Raw genomic sequence first — 24812 nt, forward strand, 5'->3', positions numbered from 1 at the left:
AGGATCATTACTATGAAATAGTGCTTTAGAAAGATGCAACCACAGGTAGGGAGATGAAGGTATTTCAATCAATTCAGAAGTTTTTGGAATAACATTAGCCTTGCTTTTGCTTCACAGGCTGACTCTCAAAAAGGTAAAGAATCAATAGATATCCATGCAAGCACATCTGAAGGTAAAAATAACCTTGATTATCAGTATTGTTATTACTGTGAATTAGTAGACTAGCAGGCTCTTTTACTGCTTTCAAGCTTAGCGTATTCATCTGCAAAGTGTATAAAACATGCCTTCCTCTAAGGTGCTGAGGCTCAACTCATAAACATTTTGAGGTCTTTGGATAAAATTGTTATGAGTCTTGTTAAAGAGACTATGCATGTATATTCAGAAAATAAGTACTACAGTGAAATGTTTTACTTGCACTCAGTTGCTTTAATGAAACTTGGGGGGGGGGGGGAAATATGTGCAGATCTTACAGACTGCATTTGTTCACTTGCATTTATTTTGTTTTTTTCCTAAGACCCTGACATAACTCCCATTTCCATTCGGACACGAAGCAGTCATTTAAAACGTCCCAGGATAGGAAAAAATAGCCAGGAATCTGAACCTGAAACTTCCCAAGGAAATGAGGAAAATGTTCTTTGTGTGTCAGAAAGCAGGTAAAGGAGCCCATATTTCATTGATTATTTCTTATTTTGTTGCTTGGGCAGTCACAAACTGCAGCAGTATCTGCCAGCGTGCTAATTGGTATTTATTCTCCTTTTTTCCTACTCTGAGTGCTTGATTTTAAAATTACTGAAAATAAAGCCTGGTGTGAGAAAGGAAATTGAGACATCACCTGAAGAGTGATTGCACCAAAATGTCTGGTGTCTCTGAAAGCTCAGTAGATATTGGAAATTAACAAGAAAATGGTGAGGACTGAGGGTGTATGTACAAGGGGATGTGTTCTGTTATAACTGAGTCTGCATTAAGGCAAAACCATCTGTATTCATACAGCATAGTTTCTTGCAATAATATAACTGGACATGTATCCACAAATACTATGTGTGATCTTTGGAGAGAGGTCCCTTCCTGACTTCTTGTTATGGTGGCATATTGCAGTAAAATAAAGCCTGACTGTTTAGTTTGGGAGCTGGTTACTGCTTGTCACTTAATAACAAAAGAGTTACAGGGAGCCACCCGTCTTCAAAGCAAAACCCTTCGTTTAGACAAATTCTGATTTAAAACTATCATATCCAAACTTACATCCTTAAAAAAAAAAAGTCGTCTCCAGTTTAAAGAATGTTATCCTGTGTAATAACTGTCAAGTGGGGATGTAAAGAATTGTACCACTTGTGTTCTATAACAGTTCATACAAGACAGGGCCTGAAGTACTAATTTGCACTGGCTTCCATCCAGAAAGCAGAGCTGTGCCTATTTAAAATAAATAAATAAATAGCTTCTTCCTCCCCCTTCCTGTGTGTGGGTATATGTACACTCATAGACACACACTGCTTCTCTTTCTCTGTGTCTCATTCTCTTAAACAAACAAACCCAAAATAACCCTCACCCCCAACAAACAAACAAAAAACCACAACCCTCTTTTTGGGAACTGAAGATGACATGATTATTTTCTAGGAAATCCCTCAAACTTGTTCTATTAGCTTTCTTTAAACAGATAAAATTAGTTGGGTTTTGTTTTGGTTCTTTTTTCCTGTGAGGCTGAGTTCTTCAGCTAGCTACAGCCAATTTTTTGCATTTAAATCGCTCTGTGGAACTACAGAGATACAGCACTGCTGTCCTGCACTGTCAGTGTGCTGCCCTAAGCTGGTTCAGAACAGGCCAAATGGCATGGTTTGACTCTGCCACAGGTTGAGAAATTCTTTGCTGTTACTACTAATTGGCTAGTTGGTATGTGAGAGAACTAGCCTGTTCTTGAACATCAGTATTTTGGGCCTTGCAAGGTGGAGTCAACAAGGTGCCACTACTCCTCTGAACAAGATGTGTAACATGGTGCTCATGAGCAGAGCTACAGTGAATCCTGATGGCAACAGGGCAGGATATCAGCTTGGTTCTTCCCTTCCATGCACATTAGCAAATGCAGCAGTGTCTTCTGTTAGGGACTTTCTCCTCTGGAGTGCCTTCAACTCAAGACTGGCACCTGGGATAAAACCCTCCAATACTGCCTTTATTATGAGATTGTGAAGCAGCCTCCTGCAAATCTATTGTGTGTACTTTTTTCTTTGCTTGTATATAATACTTCCAGTACATCTAAGTTTTATCATCTCAAAAATGAGAACTGAATGTTTGAGATGGTGTTACTACCTATCAGATGCATCAGAGCTTCATCTTTAGCTTTTTGCTAATTTAATCTCTAGCTGATTGAATCTTCTTCAGCCTTGATGTGTTTATCACCTTGAATTCTTTTCCAGTCATGGTCTTTGTAATATATGTATATTCAGTGATTATACAAGCATATTTGCTTATATAGCTCCATAATTTTAAATTGTTTCTTCAGTGAGGCTGGGAGAAGTTGCTTCCTTTCTCACCCTTTTGTGGTTTCCAAATATGTAATTGATTACTGCTTTCTAAATTTAAAATAACAAACACATTTCTGACTTTTATTCACATAAAATGGAAGTGGGATAGATGTCTTCATTTTATAATTGTCACAGCAATTTTGTTTAGTTAATGTATTTTTCCTAATTAGGAGTTAGCTGTTTTTAGATGTATTTAGTTTTCTGGATTCGTATTTCCTATGGCAAGTATGTGATATAGCAGTTTAAAATTGGTCATGAAAGAATTTCCCTGCTGCTGAGATCACCAAAATTATGTATTAATCTAAAAGACTTAAAGGATATATCTTAATACCTGCTGCAGGCTGGAACTTCCTGCCCACACGTTTGAAAGCTCTGAAGACTTAGTAGAAGAACCTGAGGAGACTGCTGTTGAGAATGATGAGGAAATGATTGTTGAAAATGAGGACCGATCTGTATCAGAAATGGAGTTACATGCATCACCCCCTGAGAAACGGAGTGAGAAGGAGGTGAGCTGGATGCGATAGCGATAGCAGATAAGTTTGGAATACAACTACAGTTTGTTAAGTATGGTCCTTGCTGCCTTGATCCATGTGACTATCAACTCTTTGATTTTTTGTACCGATGCTTTGTTGAGAAGTATATCTGAGAAGCTAAAGCTAGTATAGAATTAGTATCAGGGAATATTCCTTTACTTATTTTGAATGATAGAGTTCATAGGATCTTCAGTAAGGTGAATTTCTAGCTTGTCTATCAACCTAACTTTCTTAATTGATTTGTCCTACTCAAATATTGTGGAGAACTGAAGTAGGGTCAAGATCTGATCCAGTATCTCTAATTTAAAAAAAAAAAATTCTTTGAAGAAGCTAATAGCTGGTATGTTTCAGTGACTACTGTTGACTCTCTTTATTTCTCCCCTTAAAGCTTGCCTGCTTTGATTTTTAAATCCAACTTTTATCTACAAATACTTGTTACCAGCTTGAATTAAAATCTGGGAGTACCCTCTGTGCCTAGCGATACCTCCAGGGTTTTATGTTCTTACTGATTGGTGAGAAAGTGGATCTTACACTATGTTGGGTTCGTTAATGTATGGTTTCAAGGAAGGACTGCAGCATGTATGCTTGTGAGATGCATAAAAACTACTTGGCTTGGCTCCTAACAGTGTAAGCCATGGTCAGAAGCTTAGTGCAGGTGACAACACCAAGCTAATATGCTGGTTAAGTAGTTGGATAGCTACTCTACACTAAGCTATACCTTCTTAGTACCTTCTTAGTAATTTCTAGATACCTGAGCTAGCTGCTTCTCAGATTAAGCTGCAAATTTAGATCACAGATACACCCACTAGTATTTGGGAACAATAGTTGGGCATAATCTTGACTTAGAAATGTGATTTTTAGGAAACTCCATCTGAACCTCTTAACAGTGAGGTAACAGAAGAGATTGGTAAGACCTCACTTATGGCTGAAGAGGAAACAGCAAATGAAGTTCTAGGTGGTGAATCAAAATTGCAGTCTGAGAGTCAAGGAGAAGAACCCTTAACGCTGTTTGTTCCATTAATCCTTGAGTCTCCAGCAAAACCTTCAGATAACACTGTATCAGAGGTGAGAGAACTGAAACAAAATGTTGTCGTCTTTCCTTCAGAGTGTACATACCTTGCTGTTTTTTCTTTTGTTAAGTAACAGATAGAAAGTAGCCCCTACCATCATATGAAATTCTTGGGAGAAGCAATTATTAGGCCAGATGATGTAAATCCATAAACAGAATATACTAATGTTTCTGTTTTAATATGCAGAAGTGGGGCATATAAGTATGTGATACCAAAAAGAAAGATACGTTGCTCCAGTTTGCCTTGGCAGTAATGAAACAGTTATTTCTCACTAAAAATATTAGTTGGATATGAGTGAAAAGCCACGTCCTTACTTTGTCTAGTAATTCTGCCCTGGTGAAGTGTACAAGCAATTAATTAATGGTAAAATACCCTTCTAGAACACAGATTTTACTGGTTTTTGTTTATAGTGCAAAAGCAGATTGTTATACACTAGCAAAATGATAATTGTATCTGTCTAAATTAAAACACCTTTATTTTTTTCCCCGGGATTAATTTCAGAATGTTTTTACTGTACCTGAATAATCCATTGAATAATTTGAATTTGAAAATAGGAGAGCAACTCTGAATATCGAATGCAGTTCACAAAATAGTCTTGTGCAAAAAGGAGGAAAGGACTGGTTTGTTGACTGTGCATGTAGTCATGCTGAATGCCAAAATGGCCTCTGAGGTTGCTAGCTAGGGGCAGTAGTTGTTCAGCCTCTTGTATCTTCAATTAATTGTCCCTTTGATTGTTTTGGCACCCTTCCCCTCCCCCTGCAGGTTTTAAATGCAAATTATTCAGAAGTGCTGACTGAAGAAAGCACATCAGTAGAGAAGGAGGGCACTGAAGAACACCACCAAGAATCTGAAAAGTTGTCATCCACTGAAAATGCAGCTGCTTCAGCACCGAAGGAAGAACCCTCTGACAATGGCCTGCCCAACTCTATGGTAATTGAAGCAGCAGAAGAATCTGTTTCTGAAAACGTATTGCCCAAAACAGCTTCCTCAGTGGAAGATCAAAATGAGGAAGCAGGGCACAACTCACAGGAGGCCCCTGTTGCTTTGAGTCGGAGCTCTTTGATAGTGGTTGAACTCGAGGGTGTTTCTTTTCAGCAGCCTTCTGGACAGGAAATACAGAAGAACCAGTTGGAAGAACATTTAGAAGAGTCTGCTGAGCAGACGGATCAGTACACACAGACAGTGGCAGAGCGGGCTGCTGACAGCAGCTCTGAAGAAGCAGAAATTGAGGTACCCATTGTAGATCGGAGAAACTTGCGAAGAAAGGCCAAAGGTTACAAAGGTCCACCCAAGAAAAAAGGAAAGCCGGCTTAAAAATGAAATATTGATTGTTAATTCATCTATTTGTAAGGAAGTTATTATTTTGTATAAAACACTAGGGTATAACTAAACCATATGGGACATGGAACACGTTTAAAATACTGTGTTGGACTTCCTTTTGGGATTCATTACCTTTCTTCAAGTTTTCTTGAATTTTTAACCACTAGACATTGAGCTTCATCAGAGTATGAAAGTAAACAGCCAGTCTCCTCCTTTTATAAAGGATACATGCTGAATAAATACAGTTGTGCTAGCAAAGGGAACAGTTTGTATATTTGAGGTGGCAGTCTTGGAAGAAAAATGAAGTGTGAAATCCTGGCGCTACTAAGATCCCTTAAATTGCCATAGACTTCCACAAGGCCAGACATCACTCTAGCATTTGTTTAATAACCTTGTGTTCTCTACTGTGGGGAGAAGCAGAACAAGAAAAATCCTTCCTTGCTTCTTGTTCCCTCCCCATAGACTTTCTCAGATGAGATTAAAAGAATGTAAGATTCTGTAATTCTAGGTCTCAAAATATATAAGAAGGTATAACTCAGTAGATCAAAACAACATAAGCAGCATCTGTCTTTCATGAGAATCAGACTGGAGAGAATTGACTTCACTTCTGATTCCCAACTACTATTTGCTAATCGCTTGTAACAGCTAAGTCAGCAGAAACACCATCAATGCAGTATCTACCATAGCACACTCTGATAATTAAGTTCTTTATGTGAAGATTAAGAGATGTCTACACAGTACTGTAGCTTCCAAAGCGAGCATCTCGCTAAGCATAAGTTTTCCCAGAATGTATGGAGTGTAGACTCCAGTACATGTATGGAATTGTTTGAACTGCCTTCCTAACTACTTGCATGTGTTGAGTGGATACTTGATTGCTTGTTACATTACAGGAAAAGGATATGACAACTTTTGATCTAGTTTTGGTCTGAATGGAAGTGGTGCTTTGTGTTTTCCGAATACTCAGCTGGTGCTGTGGGGTAACTATTAAAATGTTGTATCTGCCAGGTGTATGACTCCTGTGAGCTCTGGCCTTTCAGGGGGTTGAGACATTCATCAGTGTGAATATTAGTAGGTGTTTCAGCAAATACTTGTTTGCCAAACTTCTATGCCTTTAGGAGTTAGCAGGTAATTGCTGCAAATACTTGTGATTCCCACTTTCTTTTTCTAACTTGGGTGTAATTCCTGGGATAGTAGCTTCCCAGTTCATAGCTTTTCTTAAAAGCAGCAACCAAACTTTGCTGTATGCAAACAGAAATAAACAGGCTCTTCATGCATGTTTCCCTTCAGAGGTTCTCCTGGTAAACCATATATTGTATGTATGACAAATTAAGTTAAATAAGTTACTCCTTAGTTTGCTATGTGTTTCTTTCAATAAATGAAGCTCCTGTCGTAATGGGTTAAAAACTCAGGAATAAGAAAGAACAATGGTTCTAAGAACAGGAAATCACACAACTATTTGTCCTGCTATATACCTTTTCTAAGTTGAATGAACTAGTCTCCTACAGTATCTCAAAAATAGAGTTATCTAGAAATTGCTGTTCAGGACTTCTGAGTACAAGGTTCACTTGAATAGTTGCAATGCTGTCTTAATTTTTATCCCTCTATGAAGCTAATGTAAGAATCTGGTTTTGGATTTTATGCTTATACAGTTTAACTGTATTTATAAGATATTTTAACTGTATAAGATATATTCTTACTATTTATTTCAGCTGATGAAGTACCATGTGCCTTTTTAATCTGTTAAGAGAAGCTTATGGAAAAAAGGCAGTTTTTAAGAAATATGTATTACCTAAACTTTAGATTTAGGGTGCATGGGATTAACTAGTTAAATCTGGGTTTTTTGCACCGTTGCACGTAGCTGTAACTTCCTATCAATGTACATACAGGTACTCCTTATGAACCCTGTGACTGATAAATGTTCACTATCTTTCATGATTGTAAACATATTCAAGTGAACCGTAAGCATTTCTAAAACTAATCAAACATTTTCTATGAAGCACATGAGACAAAACTTCTGTTGTCTTCTGTATGGCTTCTCTTTTAGTGCTAAGATTTATTGTGTTAAAAAAAAAAGTGGCTAGAAAATACATCTATTGCATTGCTAAGAATTTGGGATTTGTGAGGGCTGATGGTTTAAAAAAGGGTGGTTGTCTGCAGTATATTGTGACTCATCTTCCATTTGTTAGAGCAAGCTTTACTAAACATTAATCTGCTGAATACTTCAATTGAAACAATTGAATCCACTTTCAGTAAGTTAAGGATTCTTTTGTTTATGAAAAGTGAGTCCCAGTTATTTCAATTACTTCTAGGTGGATTTTTGATACATAAGTTTATTGCTTGTATTCCCTGTGAGGTTGGAAAACAGTGTTTGTGAGAAGGTAATTTCACTCATCTGGCTTTTACTTTTCATGGCTAAGTTGGAACTGATTTCAATTAGTATCATACTTTTAAGACATTTGTATGTTGAATGCATAAATATTACAACAGGATTATTAGATTAGGTCAATCTTGGTTTCTGCTGAGAAAAATCAGATTTCTGATCTAATTTCAGTAAGTCAGTTTTAAATACTGAACTTAAGAGTACACTTAAAAATATGAATTTGAGTAGATACCTCTGTAAATCTGGGGTACCTGAGATAGTACCTGATGGCCAGACTGTTACATACAGAATGTGGGCAGTTGGGGTGCAATTAGCAATTCCGATAACCAGTACAGTCTTGAAAACTGGACATAGTTCTAATTGTGATCGCAGCAGTACTTTGAACTAAAGGGCACAGTTTATTTCTGTAACAATTTCTTTGGCACCAATCATCTTGCAGTAAATATGGAGTAGCAAAATCAAAATACTGACTTTAAATAATAGTTTTTATTGCTGTACTGATTGTCCCATTGGAACAGTAGTTTAATAGTCTATACCTTCTGTTACATTAATGCAAGGGAACATATCTGACAGCTATATTGACTGAAGTGTTTTACCTTGGGAAAACCAGCGTTTTTTAGGCTTGGATGATTTTTTTTGTGTGTGTCTGTTAACTGTCTGTCTTATTACCATCGAACGCTTAAAGAATTTTTAAGATCTTGTCTCACCAGCAACCAATGATTAAAACATCGACTTTATACAAGTTTGTACCAAATGCTATTACAACATGCTGTGGAACTACATGTGTACAGTGAAAGCAAGCAGTATTATTTTTGAGCTTTATTTAGTCTAGGAATAGAGTTTAAAGAACATTAATTTGTGACTTCAGCCTTGGACTTAAATGGTAAATGGTTTTGTATTTGAATCCAACATTTGTTCAAATGTCTCTCTTGTACTGCTTGTTAACTTTTAACAGGATTTGCTTTGCTTCTCTCACATTCTCTTTTGGTCTCTTTTCATTTCATGCAGAATTCCTGTTTGCTGTTCTCATGTTTCATAGCCCTTTACATGAAAATGTATACATGTCTTATTTCAAAAGTGCTTTTAACTTATTTTAAATGATGTCTGACCTTGGTTTGTTGCTTTTTTTTATACCATTTCATTTGTAGATGTCAGTAATCAAATTGATCATTTACAACATCATCAACACTACTAAGTTAAACATAGCAATAAATAAGCCTAAGTTTCAGCTTCTCTGCCCTGTGTCCATTCTAAAATTTTATTTCCAAGAGGATACACTTCTAAATTTATTTTCATAAATGTGGTGTTAGATGTTTTCTAAACTAGTGATACCCTGTTTATAAATCTTATGAAAGGTATTGCTATTCTAGAGTACTGTACTTAAGTCTTGTTACAGTGTGTTTTTAGTTTTTTCCTTTTTTTAGTATTGTCTTGACTGCTTTTGAAATGTTTTGAAGTAGTAATTAAACTTATATTTTGTGATTTTCTTTTTCTTGGTTTTTAGTATTTGAGTCCTTTCTGCTATCCAGGAGGCATGTTTTAAAGTGGTTCAGTTCACTAGAACTAGCATCATTTCACAATCTGTCTGCTGCCAAGGAGCTTTGAAAGCTCAAAGATTATTAATTGAAAAATCTTTTGCCTATTAAAACAATTTCCTGTACTTAATTAGCTTATGCATCAGACTTTTTTTAAAAAGCTGTAGAATAGGCTGTTCTGAATGTTACAATATGTATTCTGCTGTTTACATCGTCTTGCATAGTTGCTATAAACTTAGCAGTTATTAATGTAGTTTGTTATAGACAAGCCGACTAGAAATGCTGTAACATACTCCCTATAGTGTGGTACATTAAAATGTCTTAAGTACAACAATTGTTATTCAGCCAACAAGTCATGTATTTTATAACACAAAATGTAGTAATGTTCTTAAGACAGCTGTACTTTACAAGGGGGGGGGGCACTGTGTAATAGAAAATTAAAGAATTCTGTTCATGTTATTTGTTAACATGCAGTAAAGGGTAAAGCAACAAGGACTTAAACGAAGGCTTATCTGTTTTGACAAAATGCCCTCTCTCCAAGCAAATGACTTACTGGCTTGGCTACTGACCCTCTCTTAGTTTCAAATCACTTATCACTACACAAATAAGTAAAAATCATAGTAAGTTACTAAGTCTAGACTAGGGCAATGTGTTGAACTAACAAAATAGCCTGTAAGAGGAGAAAACTTTGGTATCGTTAAAGTACTGCCTCTATCAGATAGTGTAAGAGAAGTTACAAAGCTGGTACAAAAGCAGCTAGCTTGACTTCCTGGCCAAAGTTCCAGATCTGGAAATACTGTTACAGTCATGAAGATGATTAAGGGATTGGAGCATCTGTCATGCAAGAGGCTGAGAGAGTTGCAGTTGTTCAACCTGGAGAAGAGAAGGCTCAGGGGGGATCTTACCCTTGTGTACAATTACCTAGTGGGAGGGTATAAAGAAGATGGAGCAAGCCTCTTCTCAGTGGTGCCTAGTGACAGGACACAAACTGGAATATAGGAAATTCTATTTAAACATAAAACATTTTAAACTGTAAGAGTGGTCAAACACTGGATCAGGTTGCCTAGAGAGGTGGTGGAGTCTCCATTCTTGGAGATATTCAAAACCTGACTGGACATGGCCCTCAGACACCTACTGTAGTTGACTCTGCTTTAAGTAGAGAGCTTGGACTAGACAATCTCAAGAGGTCCCTTCCAACCTTAACTACTCTGATTCTATAATCACCTGCCTATATAACCTGCCTGTCCATGTAGCTTACTGCATGTGTGACCACCTCTAGTCTTAAACTTTCACCTATGTTAATGCAAAAAAACCCCAAAACCTATTCACGTTCTGGCTTCTGAAATATCTTAAAGTTTTGTTTGAAAGCTTCCCTTTTACAATGTTGAGGGGTAAGAGTGCCTTCATAAACTGGATTTGACTTGGAATTTGTGTTAAAAGTTCCTTGGCTTGAAGTGAAGTACTGTTTAAGAGTAGGAATATAAAATGGTGAGTGTGTGTATTTGTAGTGGTAGATTGTGCTAAGTTTGTTTACCACCAAATTCTCAACTGGAAGATTACTGATGCAGTTATACAGCATCGCTGAGAGCTTCCAGTTTAGAAGCAGCTTTTGTTTCTTGCATTTTGAGGATGTAAGCTAAATATACATTGATCAGTTGATGCTTGTGACTTTAGTTTTTCTTGAATGTTTCTTAAAGCAACCAAGATAGCTACAAGTAGTTGTAGCTATCAGAGTTGTCATGCCATTCTAAAATTTCACATTATAAAACCCCTACAACTTCATAAACTTAAACTTCTGAAACTTCTTCTCTTGCCTGGAACCTCAATGCTATGGCCCCCAGCCCTTATTCTTTCCATTAATGCAGTCATGGAGGCAAAGGGGAGAAAGAAAGGAGGTAATAGGAAAAAAGAAATAGCTGCCCTTCTAGTTACCTTCCCCACTGCACCCCCATGCTGCTGATATGATCTCAAGCCTGTGCTTCTGTAGGGGCAAGTACATCAGAAATTAAACACTCAGTTTGGTAAGTCTGCAGTAACATTATAGCTGCATTCTTCCACCTCTACTGCTTTCCCAGAAGCAGAATGCAAGTTAATATGTTCCTCTGTACCTTTAGCTATTACAGTAGGCCATCATGGGAGATAGTGGCTGTATTTCCCATCACTAGGAATGTGAGCTGAATAAGTATTTATACAATATATCTACTGTAAAAATACCAAGAAAGTTTAGATCAAATCCATACCACATTAGCAAAACATGAAAATTGAATCACTTTATTTGGACAGTGTTCAGCTAAGCAAACATAATAAATATAAAAATTTGAGCAGTCGTTTCTGGCACGTTTAAGTTCCTCACCAGCTTGTGGGGTCAATGTTCTTGAATGGTTGAAGGTTCCAGAGATCTTCAAACTTGTTGAAACTGCACTGATTTTGCAGGAGCCCATGTCCAGTGCTTAGTATCAAACACAACTTAGACAAGTAGAACTGCATTAATACAGCCATCGTTTTCTGGACTGTTTGTTACTTGTGCATATTTCCCTAAAGAGAAAAGGGAATTAAATGTCTACAGAAGCTTGAAGTAGTTTATATAATAAATTAGAATTTTCTATGTTTGCAAGTTCAATCCACAAGTCACTTTAGAAGCGTAGGAAATTCCTGTTCCAAAACCAAAATATATTTTGAAATCTAGATGTACTTGCTGCTGAGCTGCAAACTTAGGTTCTCAAAATATTTTATTCAGGCTGTTTTTATAAATGTATCATTTAGTTATGGGTACATTAAAAAAATAATCATAGAATCATTGAATCATAGAATAGTTTGGGTTGGAAGGGACCTCTAAAGGTCATCTAGTCCAACCCCCCTGCCGTGGGCAGGGACATCTTCAACTAGATCAGGTTGCTCAGAGCCCTGTCCAACCTGACCTTGAATGTTTCCAGGGATGGGGCATCCAACACCTCTCTGGGCAACCTGTTCCAGTGTTTCACCACCCCCAGTGTAAAAAATTTCTTCCTTATATCTAGTCCTAGGTTCTGCTATAGTTCAAGTCAACCTCACTGTTAAAAGAAGTCCATCTCATCCTATGAAGATACTTCTATACAGAACTTCCACTGAAAACATAATACGATTGTTCATAGTTCACACAGTTAGGTCTTTATAGACTTGTAGCACTGCTTAATGCGAGACATCATAGGCAAGCAAGTTAAGTCTTTTTTTCTGAACTTCACCTAATTTGATGTTGAAAGTGTGAACTGAAAGCTTAAGATTAAAACTTAAAACTTGCATTTATAGAGCTGCTTCTGCTACAGCCCAAACCTAACATTTAACAATGGATCAATTATGACAATTTATAGGATGTGGTCTTAACAATACATCAGAAAATGAAGACTTAAAACTTTTTTAAAAGTAGTTCTGCAGTAGAGCTAGTTTAACTACTTACCCCAGATAACTTTGCCCCCTTCTGTCACGAGGCCAATCTCACTCACGTTCACCTCGATGATGGTACCTTTGGTAATTACACCCAGTGTTGTATACAAAGGAGAAGAAGGATTCTTTTTTACACCAAGGACAGGTAGGCAAAAAGTAGCTTTAAGTTCAGGATGTGTCACATGTGCCTTCTTGAAACGTAAGCCCTGTTGCATAAGGAGTATTAGAACGAGTTAATATTTGCTTTAAGCCCTCGCAACTAATCTAGCTTAACACTTTTAGTATCGTGTCCTCAGCTTTATGTTTTAAGAGACTGGGAAGAATGAAACAACCTAGAATACAGAATGCTATCTGCCTACTACAGAATGCCAGATTTGTTTAAAAACCTGATTAATGACAAGATAAAGCTTTCTATGTATATTTTCAGGATGCCAATTTTTAATAGTAGTACAAGAAGAATACTTGCTACCTCAGATGGCTTCTGTTCCATGAATAAATTAGGAGTTTATGGTAAAGCATTTAACAGTGCTACTGGTTTTTAAGACTAGAAATTTTTCCTTTATTCTTGTAAAACTGAAAAACCTCTCACATACTGTAAAATATTAAATACCCATCTCTTATAACACTTTCTATCCAGTGACCTGTACTTTGTAAAGGGGACTTTACCGCTAAGTACCGTAACCTTTTCTGTGTCAATAAAAATCTATCCAAGGCTTCTGTGTAAGATGACTGTCAAAATAATAATGAGGTATGATCCAACAGGCAGCCTGTATAGTGATTCTGTTGATTCCTGTAAGGAAACAGGAACAGGTATTTATAGAAAAACTACACTATCTTAGTGAATCTAATTTTTCCTCCTGTGCACTGCCAGGCAGTTAGAGCCCACAAGCTGTTCCTGCAGCCATGTAAGAAAGAGCCAGGCTGGAAGCATAGCATTTCCCTTGCATACGGTCACCTCTGTGCTTCAAGCTTACTTAACAAGCCACAAGGAGGGAGTTCTGGAGTCCCAGAACAGAGTTGGCTTCTGCAGCTGACAGAATCACAGCAGCCTGAAAAAGACAGAAGCCTCCAATTTTAAAAGTTATTCAAAGTGCCTCTGCTAAAGACCTTCCCATGCTAATTTGACAGCTCGTAGCTTTAACTTACTGGCATCATCTGAGTTATGGGAGTAAGAGTTGAGATATTTCAATGCAGATTGTGACTGCAGGGGCATTTCCCCACCCTCAGGCTATTCTAAGTTTAGATTTCTGCAAGGAAACTAATAAGAATGTTCTATATCAGTAGTAATCAAGTGCATTATCATAGAAGAAAGTTTCCTTACCACAGGAACTCAAAGCAGTAAGTCAAAAGAATTATTACTTAAACATTCTTTAAGTCTCAAGAACATTACCATTGGTCAAATGAATCATTCGTATTTAGGAGGTTTCCTAGTAAAGCCATCTCCAATAAAACAAACTTTTGTAACCGTTCTCTTCTAGGCCTTCTTTCTCTTTCCTGTACGAATCACTTTTAAAACTTATGTTTCTCCTTGTGCATGGGCCTTTGGTACAGGAACCTCCCATTTCCCCTGGGGGGGGATAAGAAAAAGTCAATAGTCTTACATGCAGCACTGCTACATGAAAGGGGACAACCAAAGCATGAAATAAAATTTCCCTAAAGAGTAGTGGGAGACCACACTTTTTATACAACTCATAGCTACTTATTTTAACTAGCATTTACAGTTACGAAAGATCAAGATATTGCATATGCTTACTTTGTCCTAGATTGTTCAATTATTCAAGGTTTCAGGTTTTGTACAATATCAATATTTAGACTTTGCTTGTCGGCTGTAAGTCACCTGAGCATCAGCAACACAAAGTGGTCATTGTCACAAGTAATAGTAAGTATCTGAATTTTATTACAGTTACTTACAGCTTTTTCTTTTCCTTTCTGTTTGATCATGTTAGAGAGAACCTTAGCCCGGGACTGGCCCTCTCTGTCCAGCAGGTATGCTGGTACAGCTCCTTTAGGTGTTTTTTCATCATTCTTTTCCTTTGTATTTCTCTTTCATGCATGTCCTGGTTTCGGTAGGGATAGAGTTAATTTCTTTTCTAGTAGCTGGTACAGTGTTTTGGATTTAGGATGAGAACAAAGTTGATAACGCACGGATGTTTTAGTTGTTGCTAGGTAATGCTTACACTAGCCAAGGACTTTTCAGCTTCCCATGTTCTACTGACTGAGAAGGCTGAAGGTGCACAAGAAGCTGGGAGGGGGCACAGCCAAACTGGCCAAAGGGACATTCCATACCATGTGACGTCATGCTCAGTACATAAACTGGGGAAAGCTGGCCGGGGGGGCCGCTGCTCGGGGACTGGCTGGGCATCGGTCGGCGGGTGGTGAGCAATTGTACTGTGCATCACTTGCTTTGTGTATTATTATTATTATTATCATATTATTATTATTATCATTTTATTTCAATTATTAAACTGTTTTTATCTCAACCCACGAGTTTTTCTAACTTGTGCTCTTCCAATTCTCTCCCCCATCCCACCGGGTGGGGGGGAGTGAGCGAGCGGCTGCGTGGTGCTTAGTTGCCGACTGAAGTTAAACCACGACAGTCCTTTTTGGCGCCCAACGTGGGGCTCGAAGGGTTTGAGATAATAACAGGTTAACCGGAGCGTATTAAAGAACTTATATCTGTTAGTAGTTGTGGGTCACAATGTTGGTTTCTCTGTTCTCAATATTGATTTGTATAATCTGCATCGCGCTCTTTTTCCTGCTGTACATGTTAAAGATTGGTGTTGGGTTTTGCAGTTTGCTGTGGTCTGCAGTGAATAGTGATGTCTCGCTTGTGAGGTTTGTTTTTAGAACATTGACCTTGACGTTAGTGTGGTATGTAAACTTCGCAATGAAGCCGTTACTGTACCACGGAGACCATTTCGTGGAGACAACTAGCAATTGCAGTAACTTTTCTGAGAGTTTTTTTACGGAGGAAATACAGAATGGCAGGGTCACTACCTTCTTCTATAATGTTTCCTCCTTCATTACAGTAATTTTTCAGTATTTTGAACATCCTTGGGCAGTTAAGATACTTCTATTAATACTTCTTGGGAATACTGTTTCGGTTTTGTCTAAAGTTGGTAAGCAATTTAAGAATATCATCCAGAGATCTGCCCCAAGGCTGAATAATTATGAGTGGCAGGGTGTGTGGGACAAGATGGGCAAGTACCTAGGCCAATGGGCACCCCCAGTGTTTTGGAACTTCACCCCTGAGCAAGTGCAGAATCCTGAAAAGTTAGTAGAATGTTTGGAAAAAGTATGCTGTCACCCTGGCAACTCCAGAGAGATGCAGCTCATTGCAACGTGCTGGGGCCTGGCCCATGCCTACCGAGCCCTGTTCAACACCATTCAGTGCCCTCAAAGGGAAGGGAAGGTCTCTGGCTCTGACAGTAAAACGACACGCACTGCGGGCACTCAGACCCGGACAACGCGCCCTGCGGCCACTCCGACCCCAGCGACAGGCCGTGCAGCCACTCAGACCCCGGCAACAGGCCCTGCGGCCACTCAAACCCGGGCAACACGCACTACGGCCACTCAGACCCCAGCGACATGCACTGCGGCCACTCAGACCCCGGCGACATGCACTGCGGCCACTCAGACCCTGGCGACATGCACTGCGGCCACTCCAATCCCGGCGACATGCACTGCGGCCACTCAGACCCTGGCGACATGCACTGTGGTCACTCAGACTCCGGTGACATGCACGTGCACTGTGGCCACTCCAACCCCGGCAACAGGCCCTGCGGCCACTCAGACTCCAGTGACATGCACTTGCACTGTGGCCACTCCAACCCCGGCGACAGGCCCTGCGGCCACTCAGACTCCGGTGACATGCACTTGCACTGTGGCCACTCCAACCCCGGCGACAGGCCCTGCGGCCACTCAGACTCCGGTGACATGCACGTGCACTGTGGCCACTCCAACCCCGGCGACAGGCCCTGCGGCCACTCCAACCCCGGCGACATGCACTGCGACCACTCCAACCCCGGCAACAGGCCCTGTGGCTGAACCAAAGAACCAGCCTGTGCCGGTATCAGTCGCCCCTGTACACAAGAAGAAATTTTGGAAGCGCAAGTCGGCTCGTTTAGTAAGGGAGGAAGAAGCTTCTTCTAAAAGGGAACCGGAGGAAGAACTGTACGAGTACCCTGGAGAAGGGCCATCACGAGAACGGGAGGAGGAGACCCGGCCGCTGATCGGGGAGGAGGAAGAGGAAGAACTCATAAACGAGGCAGTGACCACCCGATCTCTATCCCTGAGTGAGCTGCGAGATATACGAAAAGATTTCAGCCGTCGTCCAGGCGAGCATATTGTCACCTGGCTGCTCCGATGCTGGGATAATGGGGCCAGTAGCCTGGAATTAGAGGGTAGGGAAGCCAAGCAGCTGGGATCCCTTTCTAGGGAAGGGGGCATTAATAAAGCAATTGGAAAAGGGACACGTATCCTCAGCCTTTGGAGGCGACTCTTGTCAAGCGTGAAGGAAAGGTATCACTTTAAGGAAGATGTCATATGTCGCCCAAGCAAGTGGGCCACCATGGAGAAGGGTATCCAGTTTCTGAGAGAATTAGCTGTGCTGGAGGTGATTTATGGTGACCTGAACAATAAACAACTATCCAAAGATCCAGACGAAGTCAAGTGCACACGACCCATGTGGCGGAAGTTTATAAGGAGCTCACCATCGTCATACGCCAATTCATTGGCAGTGATGACCTGGAAAGATGGAGAGGAACAAACAGTGGATGAATTGGCTAGTCAACTCCGGCAATACGAGGAAAGTCTTTCTTCCTCCATCGTCTCGGCTGTGGAGAAACTGTCCGAAAAACTGTCCCGGGAGATCCAGCAACTCAGAGAGGATAGGTCCTACTCCTCACCTGTACGGACCAGTATCTCGGCTATTAGAAGTAAGCGTTCTTTTGCTCAAGAGAGAGAATATAAAGGGTACACACCACGGGGCACCCTATGGTTTTATCTGCGTGACCACGGAGAGGACATGAGGAAGTGGGATGGGAAACCTACCGCAGCCCTAGGGGCACGGGTACGCGAATTGCAAGGGAAAACAATCACAGAAAGAGGTTCTTCCAGGAAAATTGCTGCTCCAGTTTCCAGCGGGCAGTTCCCCAGAGAGAGTAGAAGGGCTGATCTTACTCTTGATCTTAATGAAGAAACTTCTGACCCATACGTACAAGAAATGAGAAACGAGTACTGTGATGAGGATTAGAGGGGCCCTGCCTCCAGCCAGGGGGAGGAAAGGGACAACCGGGTTTACTGGACTGTGTGGATTCGGTGGCCTGGCACGTCAGACCCACAGAAGTATAAGGCTCTGGTAGACACCGGTGCACAGTGTACCCTAATGCCATCAAGCTATATAGGGGCAGAACCCATCTGTATTTCTGGGGTGACGGGGGGATCCCAACAGCTAACTGTATTGGAAGCCGAAGTGAGTTTAACTGGGAACGGGTGGCAGAAGCACCCCATTGTGACTGGCCCAGATGCTCCGTGCATCCTTGGCATAGACTACCTCAGGAGAGGGTATTTCAAGGACCCAAAAGGGTACCGGTGGGCTTTTGGTATAGCTGCCTTGGAGACGGAGGAAATTAAACAGCTGTCCACCTTGCCTGGTCTTTCGGAGGACCCCTCTGTTGTGGGGTTGCTGAAGGTCGAAGACCAACAAGTGCCAATTGCTACCACCACAGTGCACCGGCGGCAATATCGCACCAACCGAGACTCCCTGATTCCCATCCATAAGCTGATTCGTCGACTGGAGAGCCAAGGAGTGATCAGCAAGACCCGCTCACCCTTTAACAGTCCCATATGGCCAGTGCGGAAGTCTAATGGAGAGTGGAGACTAACAGTAGACTATCGTGGCCTAAATGAAGTCACGCCACCGCTGAGTGCCGCTGTGCCAGACATGCTAGAACTTCAATACGAACTGGAGTCAAAGGCAGCCAAGTGGTATGCCACAGTTGATATTGCTAATGCGTTTTTCTCAATCCCTTTGGCAGCAGAGTGCAGGCCACAGTTTGCTTTCACTTGGAGGGGCGTTCAGTACACCTGGAACCGACTGCCCCAGGGGTGGAAACACAGCCCTACCATTTGCCATGGACTAATCCAGACTGCACTAGAACAGGGTGGAGCTCCAGAACACCTGCAATACATTGATGATATCATCGTGTGGGGCAACACAGCAGGAGAAGTTTTTGAAAAAGGGAAGGAAATAGTCCAAATCCTGCTGAAGGCCGGTTTTGCCATAAAACAAAGTAAGGTCAAGGGACCTGCACAGGAGATCCAATTTTTAGGAATAAAATGGCAAGATGGACGTCGTCAGATCCCAATGGATGTGATCAACAAAATAACAGCCATGTCTCCACCAACTAGCAAAAAGGAAACACAAGCTTTCTTAGGCGTCGTGGGTTTTTGGAGAATGCACATTCCAAATTACAGTCTGATTGTAAACCCTCTCTATCAAGTGACCTGGAAGAAGAACGATTTCAAATGGGGCCCTGAGCAACGACAAGCTTTTGAACAAATTAAACGGGAGATAGTTCATGCAGTAGCCCTGGGGCCAGTCCGGGCAGGGCAAGAGGTAAAAAATGTGCTCTATACCGCAGCCGGGGAGAACGGCCCTACCTGGAGCCTCTGGCAGAAAGCACCAGGGGAGACTCGAGGTCGACCCCTAGGGTTTTGGAGTCGGGGATACAGAGGATCCGAGGCCCGCTATACTCCAACTGAAAAAGAGATATTAGCAGCATATGAAGGGGTTCGAGCTGCTTCAGAAGTGATCGGCACTGAAGCACAGCTCCTCCTGGCACCCCGACTGCCGGTGCTAGGCTGGATGTTCAGAGGGAGGGTCCCCTGTACACATCATGCAACTGATGCTACATGGAGTAAGTGGGTCGCACTGATCACACAACGGGCTCGAATAGGAAACCCCAGTCGCCCAGGAATCCTGGAAGTGATCATGGATTGGCCAGAGGGCAAAGATTTTGGAATATTGCCAGAGGAGGAGGTAACGCGTGCTGAAGAGGCCCCAATGTATAATGAACTACCAGAAAATGAGAAGCAATATGCCCTGTTCACTGATGGGTCCTGTCGTCTTGTGGGAAAGCATCGGAGGTGGAAAGCTGCTGTATGGAGTCCTATGCGACAAGTTGTAGAAACTGCTGAAGGAGAAGGTGAATCGAGCCAATTTGCAGAAGTAAAGGCCATCCAGCTGGCTTTAGACATTGCTGACCGAGAAAAGTGGCCAGTGCTCTATCTCTATACTGACTCATGGATGGTGGCAAATGCCCTGTGGGGGTGGTTGCAGCAATGGAAGCAGAGCAACTGGCAGCGCAGAGGCAAACCCATCTGGGCTGCCGCATTGTGGCAAGATATTGCTGCCCGGGTGGAGAACCTGGTTGTAAAAGACCGTCACGTAGATGCTCACGTACCCAAGAGTCGGGCCACTGAAGAACATCAAAATAACCAGCAGGTGGATCAGGCTGCTAAGATTGAAGTGGCTCAGGTGGATCTGGACTGGCAACATAAGGGTGAATTATTTCTAGCTCGGTGGGCCCATGACACCTCAGGCCACCAAGGAAGAGATGCAACATATAGATGGGCTCGTGATCGAGGGGTGGACTTGACCATGGACACTATAGCCCAGGTTATCCATGAATGCGAAACATGCGCTGCAATCAAACAAGCCAAGCGGTTAAAGCCTTTTTGGTATGGAGGACGATGGTTGAAATATAAATATGGGGAGGCCTGGCAGATCGATTATATCACACTCCCACAAACCCACCAAGGCAAGCGCCACGTGCTTACAATGGTGGAGGCAACCACCGGATGGCTGGAAACATATCCCGTGCCCCATGCCACCGCCCGGAACACTATCCTGGGCCTTGAGAAGCAAGTCCTATGGCGACATGGCACCCCAGAAAGAATTGAGTCAGACAATGGGACTCATTTCCGAAACAACCTCATAGACACCTGGGCCAAAGAGCACGGCATTGAGTGGGTGTATCACATCCCCTATCATGCACCAGCCTCTGGGAAAATTGAACGATACAATGGACTGTTAAAGACTACACTGAGAGCAATGGGTGGCGGGACATTCAAACATTGGGATACGCATTTAGCAAAGGCCACCTGGTTAGTCAACACTAGGGGATCTGCCAATCGAGCAGGCCCTGCCCAGTCAGAACTTTTACGTACTGTAGATGGGAATAAAGTTCCTGTAGTGCACATAAAAAATATGCTGGGGAAGACAGTCTGGGTTATTACTGCCTCAGGCAGAGGCAAACCCATCCATGGGATTGCTTTTGCTCAAGGACCTGGGTGCACTTGGTGGATAATGCGGGAGGATGGGGAAGTCCGATGTGTACCTCAAGGGGATTTGATTTTGGGTGAGAATAGCCAATGATCTGAATTATGTGATGTTAAGTACTAATTATAGTTATAATAGTTATACTAATAATACACAGATATACTAATAATACTAATAATATTATATGCCATACTAATGTTATTACAATAAGAATCACCCAGACTAATGAAGAATAACTTCAGTGAAACCAAGCAAAGCACAGTGATGATGGTACCAGAACTGACTTCAACATGGAACAATCCAACACCACATACCATCTCCATTTTTCCTGCCCTGAAAGATTATTATGACAGATGGAGCCCGAAGTCATGGACTAAATGAACTCACCGAACATTTTAGAGGGATGGCCCACAGACGAAGGGAATGATATCTCTGTGTGTGTGTGTATATATATATATATATAAAGGGGTGGTGATTAATGAAAATGTACTGGAAAATATGAGACTTGAGCATGACGCAGATGGTATAGAATAAGGGGTGGATATTGTCCTGGTTTCGGCAGGGATAGAGTTAATTTCTTTTCTAGTAGCTGGTACAGTGTTTTGGATTTAGGATGAGAACAAAGTTGATAACGCACCGATGTTTTAGTTGTTGCTAGGTAATGCTTACACTAGCCAAGGACTTTTCAGCTTCCCATGTTCTACCGACTGAGAAGGCTGAAGGTGCACAAGAAGCTGGGAGGGGGCACAGCCAAACTGGCCAAAGGGACATTCCATACCATGTGACGTCATGCTCAGTACATAAACTGGGGAAAGCTGGCCGGGGGGGCCGCTGCTCGGGGACTGGCTGGGCATCGGTCGGCGGGTGGTGAGCAATTGTACTGTGCATCACTTGCTTTGTGTATTATTATTATTATTATCATATTATTATTATTATCATTTTATTTCAATTATTAAACTGTTTTTATCTCAACCCACGAGTTTTTCTAACTTGTGCTCTTCCAATTCTCTCCCCCATCCCACCGGGTGGGGGGGAGTGAGCGAGCGGCTGCGTGGTGCTTAGTTGCCGACTGAAGTTAAACCACGACAATGCATTTTAATGCTGCAAAGAAAGAAAAACAGTATTTTTTTTTAAAACCCACTCAGTATTAAGAATAGGAAAAAAAGCACATTTTTAGATATGATATCCTTTTAACTTATAGCTTGTGCTTGCTCAAAATTTTCTTTTAAAAGAGATATTTCTAAACAAGTATAACAATAATCCTAAATACTTTTCAAGGTAAACAAGTAATTTCACTTAATATAACAATTGACAGACTACACAGTGCATAACAGCTTGACAATTTCTGTCAAGATAGGGACACAAGACATTCATCTTACTGAGGAATTTCTGAATGGCTTAAAACAAGCAGCCTAACTCTCAAAGCCAAGCACTTTGAGAGATAGTAGCCGCCTTCTCTGAAAAAAAAAAGCATACTACTGTAGCCATACATTTGGGTTAATACCTAGACTGTAGTCTTCACTGTACTAGCCTGATTACCTTGTATAAACAATGCATGCCTTACAACGACTATGCCCTTGAAGAACTAGAAGACTGATAGAAGGGGACCATCTTGCCCTAGAAGGCGCTGGAGGCTAGATGATTGCCAAAGAAACAAGAAGTCAGCAAAAACCTGCGGTAACTAGGGGAAAGGTAAAGGCGGCAGGGGGAGATCGCGACCACTGACTCAATTCAAGACTGGAAAGACTTGCCCCCCCACACCTGCAAGGAGCGTGTGTGCTAATTTACATGGCAAGCGAGGCTAATTTGAACATAACTAACCAATGAGCATGAACTTAGGCGGGCTTTTACTAATCATGTAACAATATAAACACGCTGTAGTTCTTTTGTGTGGTGTGCTAGCTTTGTGGAATTACCACCTAGCACCCATCTTTGCGCAAACATGAGATAACTAAATATCTCGGCTCTGTGTGTAAGATTGGCTTATTGCACACCGGGTACCAGACCCCGCTTGTGGGACAACAGTTTCTGGCGACCCAGATGGGACCGCTATTTTAAGCCTTGCCCGGATTGTCCTGCTGCTCCGGATGAGAGATGGGACTGGGAAGGACTCCAGCATGCACTGACCTTTTGATCGGGGAATCCACCGGTTCCTCTCTGTGGACGGATGACAGGCAACTCAACGGTGCAACGCCAATACGAGATATTTAAAAGGAGGTAAGGGACTACAGAGGTAAGTAGCCGCTTTTGAAATGGCTTGGAATTGCTCTCCATAAGATGTGCCAAGAAAGGCCCGCAGCAAGAGCTTAAAAAGGATTCCTATTCCGACAGGGGGTCGGAATCTGGTAAGCCGAGTGGCTTAAATTTGCTCTACATAAGACGCGTCAAGAGAGGCCTGCAGTAAGAGCTCAGAGGAATCCTATTCCAACAGGGGGTTGGAAACTGATAATATGGGTGCGGCTGCCTGTACCGAAGTACCCCTGTGTACTCCCTTAGGATGCATCCTGAAAAACTGGAGAAGGTTTGGAGGGGATCCCCTAAAGAAAGATAAATTAAAAGCTTATTGTGCCCAATGGTGGCTGATGTATGAACTGGATGATGGAGAAAAATGGCCAGGGAATGGATCATTGAATTATAACACTATTTTGCAGTTAATGCTGTTTTGTAGAAGGATGGATAAATGGGATGAGGTTGCGTACGTCGATTTGTTTTTCGTTTTGAGGCCTGATCATGGAGGGGGGGGGGGGAAAGGAAAAAAAAGAAAAAATGTAGATTGTTGATGGACGATGCTGATGGGATGTATGTATTAGCAGAAAGTGTTAATGGGAAAGGAAAGAAAAAGGGTTGTTGCAAAGAATGTGAAAAGAAATGCATTGAGGACAGTGGGGAGGCTGAGGATGTGCAGACAATCAGCCCCTGACATTAGAAAGAAACTGCAACAGGTAGATGGAGCTGGAGGAATGTCTGTATCACAGTTGATAGAAATAGCATACAAGGTTTATAATAATAGAGATAGGGGAAAATGCGGAGTGGAGTGGGGCGGGGAGTTAATTCCTCGAACCGTACTCCTTTGGGTCCTAATCGGTGTGCTTATTGTAGAAAGGAAGGACACTGGAAATCTGAATGCCCACAGAGAAGAAAATAATTTGCTGAATCCTCAGGAGAAGGGGGGCAAGAATCAGATGCTAATCTGATCACGTTAGGGACATCTGATACTGAATGAAGGGGACTGGGGGAGAATATCAAGATTTCCCCAGCCAATTCCCTGGTTCCCATAAAGCTGGGGAACGAGGTTATAGATTTCTTAGTAGATAGCGGGGCAACCCATTCGGTAGTAACTAGTTGTAAAGGGCCTTTAAGTAAAATGTATATGCCAATTGTTGGGGTCACAGGAAAGCGAGCTCTTAGGCCATTTTTAAAACCTATGGAATGCACAACTGGAAACACTACATTGACTCACGAATTTCTGTATATGCCAGAATGCCCCCTCCCATTGCTGGGACGTGATCTATTGTGTAAAGTGAAAGCGCAATTAACATTCTCTGATAAGTCCATTCAGTTACAGGTGCCCGAGGAGACAGCGTGGAGAGCTCAACTGTGTCTATTGACTGAAAAGAAACAAGAAAGAAACAATCAGAGTACAATACTCCCATCTTACCAGTTAAGAAACCTCGAACTCAAGAGTATCGATTGGTAC

The 24812-nt window shown here is 41.6% G+C and overlaps 1 protein-coding gene and 1 pseudogene across 1 annotated transcript in view; one reads left to right on the forward strand and one right to left on the reverse strand.

The window, feature by feature from the left end:
• Nucleotides 1–7024, forward strand: part of LOC143172131 (soluble lamin-associated protein of 75 kDa-like) — a 30690-nt gene extending 23666 nt beyond the window's left edge. Inside the window, exons 9-13 of the mRNA XM_076361384.1 lie at nt 118–172; nt 515–653; nt 2854–3019; nt 3908–4111; nt 4879–7024. Of these exons, the coding sequence (XP_076217499.1) occupies nt 118–172; nt 515–653; nt 2854–3019; nt 3908–4111; nt 4879–5430 (1116 nt within the window). The 3' untranslated portion in view covers nt 5431–7024. The remainder of the gene's footprint in view (nt 1–117; nt 173–514; nt 654–2853; nt 3020–3907; nt 4112–4878) is intronic.
• Nucleotides 7025–11818: 4794 nt separating this feature from the next.
• Nucleotides 11819–24812, reverse strand: part of LOC143172225 (ribosome biogenesis protein NSA2 homolog) — a 33782-nt pseudogene continuing 20788 nt past the window's right edge.

The sequence above is a fragment of the Aptenodytes patagonicus genome, chromosome W (assembly GCF_965638725.1).
Source record: "Aptenodytes patagonicus chromosome W, bAptPat1.pri.cur, whole genome shotgun sequence".
NCBI lineage: Eukaryota > Metazoa > Chordata > Aves > Sphenisciformes > Spheniscidae > Aptenodytes > Aptenodytes patagonicus.